The 22,858-nt window shown below is 37.9% G+C and overlaps 1 protein-coding gene across 4 annotated transcripts in view; it reads left to right on the forward strand.

The window, feature by feature from the left end:
- apba2b (amyloid beta (A4) precursor protein-binding, family A, member 2b) overlaps nt 1-22,858 on the forward strand; it is a 128,312-nt gene that overhangs the window by 95,709 nt on the left and 9,745 nt on the right. For all 4 annotated transcript variants that reach the window (XM_083550105.1, XM_083550107.1, XM_083550106.1 and 1 more), the window contains 3 exons: nt 5,563-5,748; nt 7,248-7,427; nt 12,648-12,860. In XM_083550105.1, coding sequence (XP_083406231.1) covers nt 5,563-5,748; nt 7,248-7,427; nt 12,648-12,860 — 579 coding nt within the window. The remainder of the gene's footprint in view (nt 1-5,562; nt 5,749-7,247; nt 7,428-12,647; nt 12,861-22,858) is intronic.

The raw sequence follows: 22,858 nt of genomic DNA on the forward strand, positions 1-22,858 counted from the left end.
AATAAAGCACTATTAGTAGTGGGATTATATAAAGAATATTTCAGTTACTTGATGGCTAATTTATTTAGTGCACAATGTAGAGGAGAAGTGGAGAGAAATAAAATGGTGTAAAAATACAGATTTACAGAATAATAGATCTACTAATCATCAAGCTGCTGGTTTTCATCTCATTTTACATTTGAACGTTGTTTTTCTACAGTTCATCAAATTCATCTTATATATAAACTCCTTCATATACTGTGCATATAAACTCCTTCATATACTGTGCATATAAACTCCTTCATATAGTGTACATATAAACTCCTTCATATACACTACATATAAACTCCTTCATATACTGTGCATATAAACTCCTTCATATACACTACATATAAACTCCTTCATATACTGTGCATATAAACTCCTTCATATACACTACATATAAACTCCTTCATATACTGTACATATAAACTCCTTCATATACACTACATATAAACTCCTTCATATACTGTACATATAAACTCCTTCATATAGTGTACATATAAACTCCTTCATATACACTACATATAAACTCCTTCATATACACTACATATAAACTCCTTCATATACTGTACATATAAACTCCTTCATATACTGTACATATAAACTCCTTTATATACACTACATATAAACTCCTTCATATACTGTGCATATAAACTCCTTCATATACTGTACATATAAACTCCTTCATATACTGTACATATAAACTCCTTCATATACTGTGCATATAAACTCCTTCATATAGTGTACATATAAACTCCTTCATATACACTACATATAAACTCCTTCATATACTGTGCATATAAACTCCTTCATATAGTGTACATATAAACTCCTTCATATACACTACATATAAACTCCTTCATATACACTACATATAAACTCCTTCATATACTGTGCATATAAACTCCTTCATATACTGTACATATAAACTCCTTCATATACTGTACATATAAACTCCTTCATATACACTACATATAAACTCCTTCATATACACTACATATAAACTCCTTCATATACACTACATATAAACTCCTTCATATACTGTACTTATAAACTCCCTCATATACTGTACATATAAATGCAATATACAGTACATATAAACTCCTTTATATCCAGTACATATAAACTCCCTCATATACTGTACATATAAACTCCTTCATATACTGTACATATAAACTCCTTCATATACACTACATATAAACTCCTTCATATACACTACATATAAACTCCTTCATATACACTACATATAAACTCCTTCATATACTGTACTTATAAACTCCCTCATATACTGTACATATAAATGCAATATACAGTACATATAAACTCCTTTATATCCAGTACATATAAACTCCCTCATATACTGTACATATAAACTCCTTCATATACTGTACATATAAACTCCTTCATATACACTACATATAAACTCCTTCATATACTGTACATATAAACTCCTTCATATACTGTACATATAAACTCCTTCATATACACTACATATAAACTCCTTCATATACTGTACATATAAACTCCTTCATATACTGTACATATAAACTCCCTCATATACACTACATATAAACTCCTTCATATACACTACATATAAACTCCTTCATATACTGTACATATAAATGCAATATACAGTACATATAAACTCCTTTATATCCAGTACATATAAACTCCCTCATATACTGTACATATAAACTCCTTCATATACTGTACATATAAACTCCTTCATATACTGTACATATAAACTCCTTCATATACACTACATATAAACTCCTTCATATACACTACTTATAAACTCCCTCATATACTGTACATATAAATGCAATATACAGTACATATAAACTCCTTTATATCCAGTACATATAAACTCCCTCATATACTGTACATATAAACTCCTTCATATACTGTACATATAAACTCATTCATATACTGTACATATAAACTCCTTCATATACACTACATATAAACTCCTTCATATACACTACATATAAACTCCTTCATATACACTACATATAAACTCCTTTATATACTGTACATATAAACTCCTTCATATACTGTACATATAAACTCCTTCATATACACTACATATAAACTCCTTCATATACACTACATATAAACTCCTTCATATACACTACATATAAACTCCTTCATATACACTACATATAAACTCCTTTATATACTGTACATATAAACTCCTTCATATACTGTACATATAAACTCCTTCATATACACTACATATAAACTCCTTCATATACACTACTTATAAACTCCTTCATATACACTACATATAAACTCCTTCATATACTGTACATATAAACTCCTTCATATACTGTACATATAAACTCCTTCATATACACTACATATAAACTCCTTCATATACACTACATATAAACTCCTTTATATACTGTACATATAAACTCCTTCATATACTGTACATATAAACTCCTTCATATACACTACATATAAACTCCTTCATATACACTACTTATAAACTCCTTCATATACACTACTTATAAACTCCTTCATATACTGTACATATAAACTCCTTCATATACTGTACTTATAAACTCCCTCATATACTGTACATATAAACTCCTTCATATACTGTACATATAAACTCCTTCATATACTGTACATATAAACTCCTTCATATACTGTACTTATAAACTCCCTCATATACTGTACATATAAACTCCTTCATATACTGTACTTATAAACTCCCTCATATACTGTACATATAAACTCCTTCATATACTGTACATATAAACTCCTTCATATACTGTACTTATAAACTCCTTCATATACACTACATATAAACTCCTTCATATACTGTACATATAAACTCCTTCATATACTGTACATATAAACTCCTTCATATACTGTACATATAAACTCCTTCATATACACTACATATAAACTCCTTCATATACACTACATATAAACTCCTTTATATACTGTACATATAAACTCCTTCATATACTGTACATATAAACTCCTTCATATACTGTACATATAAACTCCTTCATATACACTACATATAAACTCCTTCATATACACTACATATAAACTCCTTCATATACTGTACTTATAAACTCCTTCATATACACTACATATAAACTCCTTCATATACTGTACATATAAACTCCTTCATATACTGTACATATAAACTCCTTCATATACACTACATATAAACTCCTTCATATACACAACATATAAACTCCTTCATATACTGTAATTATAAACTCCTTCATATACACTACATATAAACTCCTTCATATACTGTACATATAAACTCCTTCATATACACTACATATAAACTCCTTCATATACACTACATATAAACTCCTTCATATACACTACATATAAACTCCTTTATATACTGTACATATAAACTCCTTCATATACACTACATATAAACTCCTTCATATACTGTACATATAAACTCCTTCATATACACTACATATAAACTCCTTCATATACTGTACTTATAAACTCCTTCATATACACTACATATAAACTCCTTCATATACTGTACATATAAACTCCTTCATATACTGTACATATAAACTCCTTCATATACTGTACATATAAACTCCTTCATATACACTACATATAAACTCCTTCATATACACTACATATAAACTCCTTTATATACTGTACATATAAACTCCTTCATATACTGTACATATAAACTCCTTCATATACACTACTTATAAACTCCTTCATATACACTACTTATAAACTCCTTCATATACTGTACATATAAACTTCTTCATATACTGTACTTATAAACTCCCTCATATACTGTACATATAAACTCCTTCATATACTGTACATATAAACTCCTTCATATACACTACATATAAACTCCTTCATATACTGTACTTATAAACTCCTTCATATACTGTACTTATAAACTCCTTCATATACTGTACATATAAACTCCTTCATATACTGTACTTATAAACTCCCTCATATACTGTACATATAAACTCCTTCATATACTGTACATATAAACTCCTTCATATACTGTACATATAAACTCCTTCATATACTGTACTTATAAACTCCCTCATATACTGTACATATAAACTCCTTCATATACTGTACTTATAAACTCCCTCATATACTGTACATATAAACTCCTTCATATACTGTACATATAAACTCCTTCATATACTGTACATATAAACTCCTTCATATACACTACATATAAACTCCTTCATATACTGTACTTATAAACTCCTTCATATACACTACATATAAACTCCTTCATATACTGTACATATAAACTCCTTCATATACTGTACATATAAACTCCTTCATATACTGTACATATAAACTCCTTCATATACACTACATATAAACTCCTTCATATACACTACATATAAACTCCTTTATATACTGTACATATAAACTCCTTCATATACTGTACATATAAACTCCTTCATATACACTACATATAAACTCCTTCATATACACTACATATAAACTCCTTCATATACACTACATATAAACTCCTTCATATACTGTACATATAAACTCCTTCATATACTGTACATATAAACTCCTTCATATACACTACATATAAACTCCTTCATATACACTACATATAAACTCCTTCATATACTGTAATTATAAACTCCTTCATATACACTACATATAAACTCCTTCATATACTGTACATATAAACTCCTTCATATACACTACATATAAACTCCTTCATATACACTACATATAAACTCCTTTATATACTGTACATATAAACTCCTTCATATACACTACATATAAACTCCTTCATATACTGTATGTCTACATATTTATTTCTTTTTATCTTTATCTTTTACATATAACCTAAATTGTGTTTCGAATACTTTCTACTGAGGTTCTGCCTGCCTGGCTGTCTGTCTGTCTGTCTGTCTGTCTGTCTGTCTGTCTGTCTGTCTGTCTCACTCTCTCACTTTCTCTCTCTCTCTCTCTCTCTCTCTCTCTCTCTCTATCTATCTATCTATCTATCTATCTATCTATCTATCTATCTATCTATCTATCTATCTATCTATCACACATTAAACATAAGCTGCTTATTTATTTCAATGCTGATTCACCGATAACTACCTGTGTTTTTACTGCTCTAAACTCCTTACAGCCAATCACAATCCAGCTTTCACACTGACCTGAGTGTTTAATAAAAAAAAAAAATTAAGAAGAGAAATAAAAGAAAATCAGATGAAATCAGGTTGTTGTGAAGTTTTCTCAGTGACAGAGGCTGAGATTCCACTCTTCTCCTTTGTTCCAGTGAACATGACAGTGATGACTAGTTGTGTAAAAAAGAGCACAGCATTTGTAAATTGGAGCAGCGAAGCTTCTGCTCTGTGAGAAACAATATGTAATTCCGTCCTGACTGTCAGCCCGTGTACAGGAGCATTATGGAAGTCTGGTGGAGAAGAAAACGCTTGATGAAAATGACAAGGACATAAATATCATGGATGTCAGACTGAGCAGTGACTTTGTCACTTATTATGGCTTTTGTTGTTTCTACAGGAGACGATGATGGACAACGCGCTGCGTACGATCTCATACATCGCCGATATCGGGAACATCGTGGTTTTGATGGCACGCAGACGCATGCCACGATCCGCCTCCCAGGACTGCATCGAGACCACCCCAGGTGCTCCGGAGGCCAAGAAACAGTACAAGATGATCTGCCATGTCTTTGAGTCTGAAGATGTAAGACTAACAAGGAGGAAAAACCTTTGGACATGACATGGATGATACATTTACATACAGTTTATTGTGCTCCTTGTGGTCCATAGAAGGTGTTTTTTTGTTATTTTTACAGTAAACGCTGCTGCGAGAATCATAAAAACGCCTTTATTTTCGATCGTGTTTAACTTTATTGAAGTAGAGAAGTGAAATCTAATCTCAGAAAGTTTGGCAGGGTTTGTATGTAGTTGATAAAAACAGGCGTGTATAATAACGCTCTTCTCTCCACTCGTACTGACTCATTACCTTCTCAGATGTACAGACCAAGTGAAAGAGTTGTAGTGTGTTGGAGTGTGTGTGATTAGCCGAGTCATTCTGACCGCATCCATCACTTTCACATTCCAGCTAAGTTATTTTTAGTGCCATCAGGCCCTCGGATGCTGTTCAGCAGTAACTTGGCCACGTCCCTGCTGCCGTCCTGCAGGTGCTGAGACGAGCGTTTCTGCTCCGTCCAGCCGTCTGGTTTTACGTGTTAATCAGATGACGTGGTCATGTTTTCGTGTTACCTCAAATTACAAACAGATTGATGGATAGAAATAACACAATCAGATTACAGAACAGTGATTTTTCCTCGCATATCCCAGTGATGTTAGGATTCTGGGCAACACTGGAGCATAGAGGGTTAAGGGCCTTGCTCAGGGGGCCCAAGAGTGGTAGATTGGGTATACTGGGGAACCCACAGCCTTCTGAGCAGTAAACGAGAGCCCTAACCACTGAGCTCCCACTTCACCTTGTGGTGACTTGTAATTAAGCAGTTAAGGGCCTTGCACAAGGGCCCAGCTTGGTGGTGATGGTGATGTAGGATATGAACTTGTGATTTACCGATACTCTGTTCTACTGCCTGTGGGTGAAATACACGACCCGACACAGATTCAGCAGATGTGATCAGGCAGGATGTAAATGTGAGTGTAAATTAATTTAATTCCTGTGAAAATATCAAAAAGAAAGTGCGTTGCGGGAAACATAGTCCCTGTCCATAATCCAAAAAATTCATTACATGTTTGTGTGGGTTTGTTTGATTCTGTATTTTTTTGTCAAGCCTCGGATCTGTGTGTGGACACAAGGCTTACCTGCATTCACATGTAAAATTGATGCAACTGATCCAGGCCTGAGAAGTGCCATCAATCTGAGTTCAGTCTGGAATGAGATGTGACACAGCTCATCTATTCTACTCAGCAGCATGATCTAGAGCTGATTGAGGATCTGGCCAGCTCTGGATAAACATTCTTTGTGTTCCGTTACTCAGCTGTGTCTAAAATGAGAAGCAGGCAGATTTTGAATTCTCTGCACATCATGAGAAATTGAAAGTCTCACTTCTCACAAAACCATGAAGAATTACACCAACTCCTGTGTAACTCCTGTGTCTTAATACTTCCTCATTCTAAAAGTCACAGATGTTTCGCTTGATTGTTTGCTTCACTGCTGTTTTGCTTCTCTTGTGCCTCGTGTGTGTTGTGCTCCAGGCCCAGCTCATAGCCCAGTCTATCGGCCAGGCGTTCAGCGTGGCCTACCAGGAGTTCCTCAGAGCCAACGGAATCAATCCAGAGGACCTGAGCCAGAAAGAGTACAGTGACATCATTAACACACAGGAAATGTACAACGACGACCTCATCCACTTCTCCAACTCAGAGAACTGCAAGGAGGTCAGTGCGGGTTCCACTTTCTGAAAGGCTCTGCTAGTAATATTTTAGAGTGCTAGAGAAGAAAGTGCTCTCAGAGAGACTGCAGCAGTATGGCTTAAGCTTTTATAGGCTGGTTTTCTAAGGCTTCCAGCTGATCATCACTTCCTCTTGCTTGAGAGATGCATGAAAGAAGACGGAATTTGATGTGGAAATCCGGCACTAGGTGTGAGGTTAGTGCACGATGTGGAGGTGAAGAACGTCCCAGGCTGAAGTGGAGAACATTATAATAGTGTAAGGTCTCACACCTAGCTGTGGTCTCTTTCAGAGGTGTAAAGAGTAGCTGAAAATCATACTTGAATAGAAGTATAGATCAGAGGTCTTTAACCTTTTTCATGTAAAGAACCCTTCAGGTGATAGAGACATGGGGGAGGGACACCTGATCAAACATAGTCACTGATTGTTGTTGTTGTTGTTGTTGTTGTTGTTGTTGTTGTTGTTGTTGTTGTAGTAGTAGTACATGCATCATTGTCTGTATATTTTCATATATATTAAAATTATTATTATTATTTTTTTAAGATTTATGCATCATAACAAACACACAGTATCTCACAAAAGTGAATTTTAGCAAACATTATAGTATCTTCTGAAGGAACCATACTGTAGAAATGGAAGTTGGATATATTTTAGAGTGTCAGTATGCAGTTTGTGTATCAGTACAGATTTACTGTCCTCTGAAAATAACAACATACAGTCATTAGTCAACTAAAGTGAGTCCACCCTCAGTGAACGTGTAAAACTGTGTCTAAAGTGTGAATATTGTGTGTGAACAAACAAGTCGCTCAAAAACACAGAAAGTAATAAAATCATCTTTCTAGTAAATAAAATGACAGGATCACAGGGTCACAAAGCAGAAGAACCGTTAGGATTTGATGGACAAATGAAAGTAAATCATTTTAGATCAATTAAAACCAAATTGATTTGATGCACCTCTCAGTTTCAGAGCTATTTTTTATTTAACTTCAACAAAAAAGCTGGTTCTCAAAGTTTTTGGAATTAATTTCAGCTCTTTTTGGACTGAAAACGAGGCTATAAAAAGTCGCTTACAGGCTGCAGATGCGGGTTGAAGCTCTCATTGATGTCTGCAGAACGAAAAAGAAACCGAATGGATTAAAATAACGTTTTGTTTTTATTGTGCATTTTATACATGACCCGTTACAGCAAGAATCTGGTAATGAAGCTGCTGTTGTTTTCGTCTTGTGCAATTTTTTATACATTTTTACTTTTTACTATTTTCTCCAGTATGGTTTATGCTTTTATCAAAATTAAAAAATAAAAATTGAAAATAGAACTTTATTAATCCCAGAGACTCAGAGCCAGAGACTGCCTCAGATTACAAGAATATAAAAAAATAATAATAAATAAATATATATATATATATATATATATATATATATATATATGAAACGTGCAATATGTCCTTACTTCCCTGGAATCTTCTGTGCTTTAAATACATTGTGTATGTGTGTGTGTGTGTGTGTGTGTGTGTGTGTGTGTGTGTGTGTGTGTGTGTGTGTGTGTGTGTGTGTATATATATATATATATACAGTGAGGAAAATAAGTATTTGAACACGCTGCTATTTTGCAAGTTCTCCCACTTAGAAATCATGGAGGGGTCTGAAATTGTCATCGTAGGTGCATGTCCACTGTGAGAGACATAATCTAAAAAAAAATCCAGAAATCACAATATATGATTTTTAAACTATTTATTTGTATGATGCAGCTGCAAATAAGTATTTGAACACCTGAGAAAGTCAATGTTAATATTTGGTACAGGAGCCTTTGTTTGCAATTACAGAGGTCAAACGTTTCCTGTAGTTTTTCACCAGGTTTGCACACACTGCAGGAGGGATTTTGGCCCACTCCTCCACACAGATCTTCTCTAGATCAGTCAGGTTTCTGGCCTGTCGCTGAGAAACACAGAGTTTGAGCTCCCTCCAAAGATTCTCTATTGGGTTTAGGTCTGGAGACTGGCTAGGCCACGCCAGAACCTTGATATGCTTCTTACAGAGCCACTCCTTGGTTATCCTGGCTGTGTGCTTCGGGTCATTGTCATGTTGGAAGACCCAGCCTCGACCCATCTTCAATGCTCTAACTGAGGGAAGGAGGTTGTTCTCGCAATAAATGGCCCCGGTCATCCTCTCCTTAATACAGTGCAGTCGCCCTGTCCCATGTGCAGAAAAACACCCCAAAGCATGATGCTACCACCCCCATGCTTCACAGTAGGGATGGTGTTCTTGGGATGGTACTCATCGTTCTTCTTCCTCCAAACACGTTTAGTGGAATTATGACCCAAAAGTTCTATTTTGGTCTCATCTGACCACATGACTTTCTCCCAAGACTCCTCTGGATCATCCAAATGGTCATTGGCAAACTTAAGACGTGCCTGGACATGTGCTGGTTTAAGCAGGGGAACCTTCCGTGCCATGCATGATTTCAAACCATGACGTCTTAGTGTATTACCAACAGTAACCTTGGAAACGGTGGTCCCAGCTCTTTTCAGGTCATTGACCAGCTCCTCCCGTGTAGTTCTGGGCTGATTTCTCACCTTCCTTAGGATCATTGAGACCCCACGAGGTGAGATCTTTCATGGAGCCCCAGTCCGAGGGAGATTGACAGTCATGTTTAGCTTCTTCCATTTTCTAATGATTGCTCCAACAGTGGATCTTTTTTCACCAAGCTGCTTGGCAATTTCCCCGTAGCCCTTTCCAGCCTTGTGGAGGTGTACAATTTTGTCTCTAGTGTCTTTGGACAGCTCTTTGGTCTTGGCCATGTTAGTAGTTGGATTCTTACTGATTGTATGGGGTGGACAGGTGTCCTTATGCAGCTAACGACCTCAAACAGGTGCATCTAATTTAGGATAATAAATGTAGTGGAGGTGGAGATTTTAAAGGAAGACTAACAGGTCTTTGAGGGTCAGAATTCTAGCTGATAGACAGGTGTTCAAATACTTATTTGCAGCTGTATTTCCTTCCAGCCAATCACAATCCAGCATTCATACTGACTGTGGTATGTACACATATCATACACTGGAAAAGCATTATTTCATTGCACAAGTAGGAAGAACCAAACTAGAATCTGTACCTGGGATTGAAAGGTGTTGCTCCTACAACTTCATAGAAAAGCCTTATTTGAAACATACTGTAATTCTGGTTGAACCATCACGGTGTGTTTTGGTGAGGTAATAATCTTCAGGCTGTTATCAGATAAGAAACACTCACCAGTGGAAAAACATCATGAGTGTAGCCTATGTTGAACTCATAGTGATTTGTTTCAAATTGCAAAAAGTTCCACTGTCCTAAAATTACACAGGAAATCAATAAAACATCCAGAAGTTTGCTGGAGGCAGAAGGTTTTAGAACGTTTAAGTCAAGATCCCTTAAAGTGCTTTATTTTAGACCCTCTATTCCACAGCTGTTGTGCTTCTGGGATTGACATTAGGGCAGAGCTGCAGTGTGTTTGATGTGAGTTTTCAGCTCTAATGTGCGTCAGCGATGATCAAAAATCTTCTTCTTTCTCTGCGTCCTTTCAGTCCTAGAGAATATGATAGATAGATAGATAGATAGATAGATAGATAGATAGATAGATAGATAGATAGATAGATAGATAGATAGATAGATAGATAGATAGATAGATCAAAATAAAATTGTTCAGTATATAAAGGAGTATATTTGTACTGTACATAAATATATATATATATATATAAACACACACACTGACCACTAGGTGTTTAATTTTCCAAGACGGGTTCCACTCGGGAACAGACCTTGCAGGGGTTCATCAAAGAAGTCAAGTCCTCATGCTGTGCGTCAGGTGCAGAAGCTGAGTCAGAAAACAAACGCATGAGTGCTGCAGCACTGCTTTAGAGGTTGCAGAAGCAGAAGATCCACTCGTCAGTGCTCAGACCGTACACCAAACACTCGGTTTGTAGGCCTTCATCCCAGAAGGAGCCTCTTCTAAAACTGCTCACAAGAAAACCCACAAACAGTTTGCTGTAGACGACCTGTCCAAGAGCATGAATTACTGGAACATGTCCTGTGGTCTGATTAGACGAAGATAAACTTGTTTGGCTCAGATGATGTCCAGCATGTGTGGTGATGCCCTGGTGAGGAGAACCAAGAAAATTGTGATTGCCTACAGTGAAGCATGGTGGTGGAATCATCATGGTCTGGGGCTGCATGAGTGCTGCTGCTACTGGGCGGCTGTGCTTTATTGAGAGAAACATGGATTCCAACATGTACTGTGACATTTTGAAGCAGAACATGATGCTCTTCCTTCAGAAACTGGACCGGACGGCAGTTTTCCAACATGATGACGACCCCAAAAACACCACCAAGATGAAAACTGCTTTGCTAAGGAACTTCGTGATGGAGTAAAGAAGTATGTCTCCAGACCTGAACCCTATTGAGCACCTGTGGGCCTCAAGCAGAAGGTGGAGTAGCACCATGTGTCTCACATCCAGCAGCTCCGTGATGTCATTATGGAGGAGTGGAAGAGGATCCCAGCAACAACCTGTGCAGCTCTGGTGAATTCCACACCCAGGAGGATTAAAGCAGTGCTGGATATCAATGTGTTCACACACAATATTCACACTTTAGACACAGTTTTACATGTTCACTGAGGGTGGACTCACTTTTGTTGTGTTATTTAGACAGTAATGACTGTATGTTGTTATTTTCAGAGGACAGTAAATCTGTACTGATACACAAACTGCACACTGTCTCCTTTAAAATATTTCCAAGTTTTATTTCTATAGTATGGTTCCTTCAGAAAATATAATAAAATGTGAGAGGTGTATACACACACACACACACACACACACACACACACACACACACACACACACACACACACACACAGCAGCCCTGGAGCACAGAGGGTTAATATATATATATATGTATATACTTGTATATTTTCCAAAACCAAAGACTTGGTATGTAGTGTGATATTTTCTATAATGTTTTAGATCCTGATCATTTTGACTTGATGCATCAGCAGTATGTTGAGTTTTGATTTGCTCAGCAGTTTTGCTCTCGACCTGCTGAGGTTCTTGAGTTTGTTCATTTTATCTTGTAGGTCTGCTTAAAGCAGATTTGCAGTATTTGCCTCAATGTTTCAATGCTGTGAAATAATTTGCTGCACATTTTTATTCCTTGATGTTTCCCTGGTTTTTGCCTCCTCCAGCTGCTGTTGGAAAAACAGAAGGGTGAAATTCTGGGTGTCGTGATAGTGGAGTCTGGCTGGGGCTCCATCCTGCCCACGGTGATTCTGGCTAACATGATGAACGGAGGTCCAGCCGCACGCTCAGGGAAACTCAGCATCGGAGATCAGATCATGTCCATCAACAACACGAGTCTGGTGGGGCTGCCCCTCGCCACCTGTCAGGGCATCATTAAGGTGAGCACGGGGGCACGGGGGCACATTGGCTTTGGTCCATTCTGAAATAATTATGTTAATCCATGATGTGGGCTTTTATACAAGTTCTGATCAGTTAGAGACCAATCAGTGCTGCTGCTGATAAAAATACTGTGGAAGGTAAAAGGGAGCACAGGGTCAGCCATGATACAGTGCCCTGGAGCACAGAGGGTTTAAGGGCCTTGCACAGGGGCCCAAGAGTGTCAGCTTTACAATCATGGGGTTTGAACTTCCAACCTTATGATCAGTAACCCAGAGCCTTAACCCCTTTAGAACTGCAATTGCTATTAATCGTTTTGCACTCAAGTCTCCATCAGTTGATAATCTCAACAAAAATGAAACTGCAATGAATGAGTATCAATCAAGGATGAGTTCCTTCTGGAGTCTGATTCATCTCTACGTTCCTTCCTCATGAGGTCTCATCGAGTTTTCTCTCTGCCACCGTCACCACTTTCTCACTCAATACGGACAAACTTAAAAAGTGATGAATTAGAAATGATATCAGTCTATTTATTTCTGTAAAGCTGCTTTGTGACAGTATTCAGTGTTAAAGGTATGAGTCGTGTCTGTGATTGACAGGAGAGAAAGAGATCCTGATCCAGAAGTAATTACGTTTTATTGCTTAGGTGTCGAGTTTCTATGCAAATGGCTGCCCTGAGCAGGTCTCCATCAGTGTGAGACGTGTGGGCTGTAATTAATACACTGCACTAACAACACAAACTACACAAACTACACTAAATCCCATAACTACACAAACTACACTACACCAACAACACAAACTACACTACACTAAATACCCTAACTACACAAACTACACTACACTTACAACACTAACTACACTAAATCCCCCAACTACACAAACTACACCCCACTAACAACACAAACTACACTACAATAAACCCCCCAACCACACAAACTACACTACACTTACAACACTAACTACACTAAATCCCATAACTACACAAACTACACTACACTTACAACACTAACTACACTAAATCCAATAACTACACAAACTACACTACACTAACAACACAAACTACACTACAATAAACCCCCTAACTACACAAACTACACCTCACTAACAACACTAACTACACTACACTAACAACACAAACTACACTACACTAAATCCCCTAACTACACAAACTACACTACACTTACAACACTAACTACACTAAATCCCATAACTACACAAACTACACTACACCAACAACACAAACTACACTACACTAAATACCCTAACTACACAAACTACACTACACTTACAACACTAACTACACTAAATCCCCTAACTGCACAAACTACACCCCACTAACAACACAAACTACACTACAATAAACCCCCCAACCACACAAACTACACTACACTTACAACACTAACTACACTAAATCCCATAACTACACAAACTACACTACACTTACAACACTAACTACACTAAATCCCATAACTACACAAACTACACTACACTTACAACACTAACTACACTAAATCCCATAACTACACAAACTACACTACACTAACAACACAAACTACACTACAATAAACCCCCTAACTACACAAACTACACCTCACTAACAACACTAACTACACTACACTAACAACACAAACTACACTACACTAAATCCCCTAACTACACAAACTACACTACACTTACAACACTAACTACACTAAATCCCATAACTACACAAATTACACCCCACTAACAACACAAACTACACTACACTACACTACTCTACACTACACTACTCTACACTACACTACACTTCACTACACTACACTTCACTACACTACACTACACTACACCACACCACACCTCACCACACTACTCTACACTACACTTCACTACACTACACTACACTACACCACACCACACCACACCTCACCACACTACTCTACACTACACTTCACTACACTACACTACACTACACTACACTACACCACACCTCACCACACTACTCTACACTACACTTCACTACACTACACTTCCCTACACTACACTACACTTCACTACACTACACTTCCCTACACTACACTACACTTCACTACACTACACTTCACTACACTTCACTACACTACACCTTACTACACTACACTACACTTCACTACACTACACTTCACTACACTACACTTCACTACACTACACTACACTACACTACACTACACTTCACTACACTTCACTACACTACACTTCACTACACTACACTTCACTACACTACACTACACTACACTTCACTACACTACACTTCACTACACTACACTTCACTACACTACACTACACTACACCTTACTACACTACACTACACTTCACTAGACTACACTTCACTTCACTACACTTCACTATACTACACTTCACTACACTACACTTCACTACACTACACTACACTACACCTTACTACACTACACTACACTACACTTCACTAGACTACACTTCACTACACTACACTACACTTCACTACACTTCACTACACTACACTTCACTACACTACACTTCACTACACTACACTACACTACACTTCACTACACTACACTTCACTACACTACACTTCACTACACTACACTACACCTTACTACACTACACTACACTACACTTCACTAGACTACACTACACTACACTTCACTACACTACACTTCACTACACTACACTTCACTACACTACACTACACTACACCTTACTACACTACACTACACTACACTTCACTAGACTACACTTCACTACACTACACTTCACTACACTACACTTCACTACACTACACTACACTACACCTTACTACACTACACTACACTTCACTAGACTACACTTCACTTCACTACACTACACTACACTACACTACACTTCACTACACTACACTTCACTTCACTACACTACACTTCACTACACTACACTACACTACACTACACTACACTACACTTCACTACACTACACTACACTTCACTACACTTCACTTCACTACACTACACTATACTTTACTACACTACACTACACTTCACTACACTTCACTACACTACACTTCACTACACTCCACTACACTACACTACACTTCACTACACTACACTTAACTTCACTACACTACACTTCACTACACTACACTACACTACACTACACTTCACTACACTTCACTACACTACACTACACTTCACTACACTACACTACACTTCACTACACTTCACTACACTTCACTACACTACACTACACTACACTCCACTCCACTACACTTCACTACACTTCACTACACTACACTTCACTACACTACACTACACTTCACTTCACTACACTTCACTACACTACACTACACTTCACTACACTACACTACACTTCACTACACTACACTACACTACACTACACTACACTTCACTACACTACACTTCACTACACTACATTACACTACACTTCACTACACTACACTTCACTACAGTTCACTACACTACACTTCACTACACTTCACTACACTTCACTACACTACACTTCACTACACTACACTTCACTACACTACACTACACTACACTTCACTACACTACACTTCACTACACTACACTTCACTACACTACACTACACTACACCTTACTACACTACACTACACTTCACTAGACTACACTTCACTTCACTACACTTCACTATACTACACTTCACTACACTACACTTCACTACACTACACTACACTACACCTTACTACACTACACTACACTACACTTCACTAGACTACACTTCACTACACTACACTACACTTCACTACACTTCACTACACTACACTTCACTACACTACACTTCACTACACTACACTACACTACACTTCACTACACTACACTTCACTACACTACACTTCACTACACTACACTACACCTTACTACACTACACTACACTACACTTCACTAGACTACACTACACTACACTTCACTACACTACACTTCACTACACTACACTTCACTACACTACACTACACTACACCTTACTACACTACACTACACTACACTTCACTAGACTACACTTCACTACACTACACTTCACTACACTACACTTCACTACACTACACTACACTACACCTTACTACACTACACTACACTTCACTAGACTACACTTCACTTCACTACACTACACTACACTACACTACACTTCACTACACTACACTTCACTTCACTACACTACACTTCACTACACTACACTACACTACACTACACTACACTACACTTCACTACACTACACTACACTTCACTACACTTCACTTCACTACACTACACTATACTTTACTACACTACACTACACTTCACTACACTTCACTACACTACACTTCACTACACTCCACTACACTACACTACACTTCACTACACTACACTTAACTTCACTACACTACACTTCACTACACTACACTACACTACACTACACTTCACTACACTTCACTACACTACACTACACTTCACTACACTACACTACACTTCACTACACTTCACTACACTTCACTACACTACACTTCACTACACTACACTACACTTCACTTCACTACACTTCACTACACTACACTACACTTCACTACACTACACTACACTTCACTACACTACACTACACTACACTACACTACACTTCACTACACTACACTTCACTACACTACATTACACTACACTTCACTACACTACACTTCACTACAGTTCACTACACTACACTTCACTACACTTCACTACACTACACTACACTACACTTCACTACACTACACTACACTTCACTACACTACATCACACTACACTACACTTCACTACACTACACTACACTACACTACACTTCACTACACTACACTACACTTCACTACACTTCACTACACTACACTACACTTCACTACACTACACTACACTTCACTTCACTACACTACACTACACTTCACTACACTACACTACACTACACTTCAATACACTACACTACACTACACTTCACTTCACTACACTTCACTACACTACACTACACTTCACTACACTACACTTCACTACACTACACTACACTACACTTCACTACACTTCACTACACTACACTGCACTTCACTACACTTCACTACACTTCACTTCACTACACTACACTACACTTCACTACACTTCACTACACTACACTACACTTCACTACACTTCACTACACTACACTACACTTCACTACACTTCACTACACTACACTTCACTACACTACACTTCACTACACTTCACTACACTACACTACACTTCACTACACATCACTACACTACACTACACTTCACTACACTACACTACACTACACTACACTACAGTACACTTCAGTACACTACAGTACACTTCACTACACTACACTACACTTCACTACACTACACTACACTACACTACACTACACTTCACTACACTTCACTACACAACACTTCACTACACTACACTACACTTCACTACACTACACTACACTTCACTACACTACACTTCACTACACTACACTACACTACACTTCACTACACTACACTACACTTCACTACACTACACTTCACTACACTACACTACACTTCACTTCACTACACTTCACTACACTACACTTCACTACACTACACTACACTTCACTACACTACACTTCACTTCACTACACTACACTTCACCACACTTCACTACACTACACTTCACTACACTTCACTACACTTCACTACACTACACTACACTACACTACACTTCACTACACTACACTTCACTACACTACACTACACTACACTACACTACACTACACTTCACTACACTACACTACACTACACTTCACTACACTTCACTACACTACACTACACTTCACTACACTACACTACACTTCACTTCACTACACTACACTACACTTCACTACACTACACTACACTTCACTACACTACACTACACTTCACTACACTACACTACACTACACTTCACTACACTACACTTCACTACACTACACTACACTACACTACACTACACTTCACTACACTACACTACACTTCACTACACTACACTACACTTCACTTCACTACATCACACTACACTACACTTCACTACACTACACTACACTACACTTCACTACACTACACTTCACTACACTACATCACACTACACTACACTTCACTACACTACACTACACTACACTACACTTCACTACACTACACTTCACTACACTACACTACACTTCACTACACTTCACTTCACTACACTACACTACACTTCACTACACTTCACTACACTACACTTCACTACACTACACTACACTTCACTACACTACACTACACTTCACTACACTACACTTCACTACACTTCACTACACTACACTTCACTACACTTCACTACACTACACTACACTTCACTACACTACACTACACTACACTACACTTCACTACACTTCACTACACTACACTGCACTTCACTACACTTCACTACACTACACTACACTTCACTACACTACACTTCACTACACTACACTACACTTCACTACACTTCACTACACTACACTACACTACACTTCACAACACTACACTACACTACACTACACTTCACTACACTTCACTACACTACACTTCACTACACTACACTTCACTACACTTCACTACACTTCACTACACTTCACTACACTACACTACACTACACTACACTACAGTACACTTCAGTACACTACAGTACACTTCACTACACTACACTTCACTACACTACACTACACTACACTACACTTCACTACACTTCACTACACAACACTACACTACACTTCACTACACTACACTACACTACGCTTCACTACACTACACTTCACTACACTACACTACACTACACTACACTTCACTACACTACACTACACTTCACTACACTTCACTACACTACACTACACTTCACTACACTACACTTCACTACACTACACTACACTTCACTACACTACACTTCACTTCACTACACTACACTACACTTCACTACACTACACTACACTACACTACACTTTACTACACTTCACTACACTACACTTCACTACACTACACTACACTTCACTACACTACACTACACTACACTGCACTTCACTACACTACACTACACTTCACTACACTACACTTCACTACACTACACTACACTACACTTCACTACACTACACTTCACTACACTACACTACACTTCACTACACTACACTTCACTACACTACACTACACTACACTACACTACACTACACTACACTTCACTACACTTCACTACACTACACTACACTACACTTCACTACACTACACTACACTACACTTCACTACACTTCACTACACTTCACTACACTACACTACACTACACTTCACTACACTACACTACACTACACTACACTACACTTCACTACACTACACTACACTACACTTCACTACACTTCACTACACTTCACTACACTACACTACACTACACTTCACTACACTACACTACACTACACTTCACTACACTACACTACACTTCACTACACTTCACTACACTACACTACACTTCACTACACTACACTACACTAGACTTCACTACACTACACTTCACTACACTACACTACACTACACTTCACTACACTACACTACACTACACTACACTTCACTACACTACACTTCACTACACTTCACTACACTACACTTCACTACACTACACTACACTTCACTACACTTCACTACACTTCACTACACTACACTACACTTCACTACACTACACTACACTTCACTACACTACATCACACTACACTACACTTCACTACACTACACTACACTACACTTCACTACACTACACTTCACTACACTACACTACACTACACTACACTTCACTACACTACACTACACTACACTATACTTCACTACACTACACTACACTTCACTACACTACACTTCACTACACTACACTTCACTACACTACACTTCACTACACTACACTACACTACACTTCACTACACTACACTTCACTTCACTACACTACACTTCACTACACTACACTACACTTCACTACACTTCACTACACTACACTACACTTCACTACACTTCACTACACTACACTGCACTTCACTACACTTTACTACACTACACTACACTACACTACACTTCACTACACTACACTACACTTCACTACACTACACTACACTTCACTACACTTCACTACACTACACTACACTACACTACACTACACTACACTACACTACACTTCACTACACTACACTACACTACACTATACTTCACTACACTACACTACACTTCACTACACTACACTTCACTACACTACACTTCACTACACTACACTTCACTACACTACACTACACTACACTTCACTACACTACACTTCACTTCACTACACTACACTTCACTACACTACACTACACTTCACTACACTTCACTACACTACACTACACTTCACTACACTTCACTACACTACACTGCACTTCACTACACTTTACTACACTACACTACACTACACTACACTTCACTACACTACACTACACTTCACTACACTACACTACACTTCACTACACTTCACTACACTACACTACACTACACTTCACTACACTACACTACACTTCACTACACTTCACTACACTACACTTCACTACACTACACTTCACTACACTTCACTACACTACACTTCACTACACTACACTACACTACACTACACTACACTACACTACACTACACTACAGTACACTTCACTACACTACACTACACTTCACTACACTACACTTCACTACACTTCACTACACTACACTACACTACACTTCACTACACTACACTTCACTACACTACACTACACTACACTTCACTAAACTACACTACACTACACTTCACTACACTACACTACACTACACTACACTTTACTACACTACACTACATTACACTACACTTCACTACACTACACTACACTTCACTACACTACACTACACTTCACTTCACTACACTTCACTACACTACACTTCACTACACTACACTACACTTCACTACACTACACTTCACTTCACTACACTACACTTCACTACACTACACTACACTTCACTACACTACACTACACTACACTACACTTCACTACACTACACTACACTACACTTCACTACACTTCACTACACTACACTTCACTACACTTCACTACACTACACTACACTTCACTACACTACACTACACTACACTACAGTACACTTCAGTACACTACAGTACACTTCACTACACTACACTACACTTCACTACACTACACTACACTTCACTACACTTCACTACACAACACTTCACTACACTACACTACACTTCACTACACTACACTACACTTCACTACACTACACTACACTACACTTCACTACACTACACTACACTACACTTCACTACACTACACTACACTTCACTACACTACACTTCACTACACTACACTACACTTCACTTCACTACACTTCACTACACTACACTTCACTACACTACACTACACTTCACTACACTACACTTCACTTCACTACACTACACTTCACTACACTTCACTACACTACACTACACTTCACTACACTACACTACACTTCACTACACTACACTACACTTCACTACACTTCACTACACTACACTTCACTACACTACACTACACTACACTACACTTCACTACACTACACTTCACTACACTTCACTACACTACACTACACTTCACTACACTTCACTACACAACACTACACTACACTTCACTACACTACACTTCACTAGACTTCACTACACTACACTACACTACACTACACTACAGTACACTTCAGTACACTACAGTACACTTCACTACACTACACTTCACTACACTACACTACACTACACTACACTACACTACACTTCACTACACTTCACTACACAACACTACACTACACTTCACTACACTACACTACACTACACTTCACTACACTACACTTCACTACACTACACTACACTACACTACACTTCACTACACTACACTTCACTACACTACACTTCACTACACTACACTACACTTCACTTCACTACACTTCACTACACTACACTTCACTACACTACACTTCA

Source organism: Silurus aristotelis, assembly GCF_946808225.1.
Source record: "Silurus aristotelis genome assembly, chromosome: 9".
In the NCBI taxonomy this organism is placed as follows: domain Eukaryota; kingdom Metazoa; phylum Chordata; class Actinopteri; order Siluriformes; family Siluridae; genus Silurus; species Silurus aristotelis.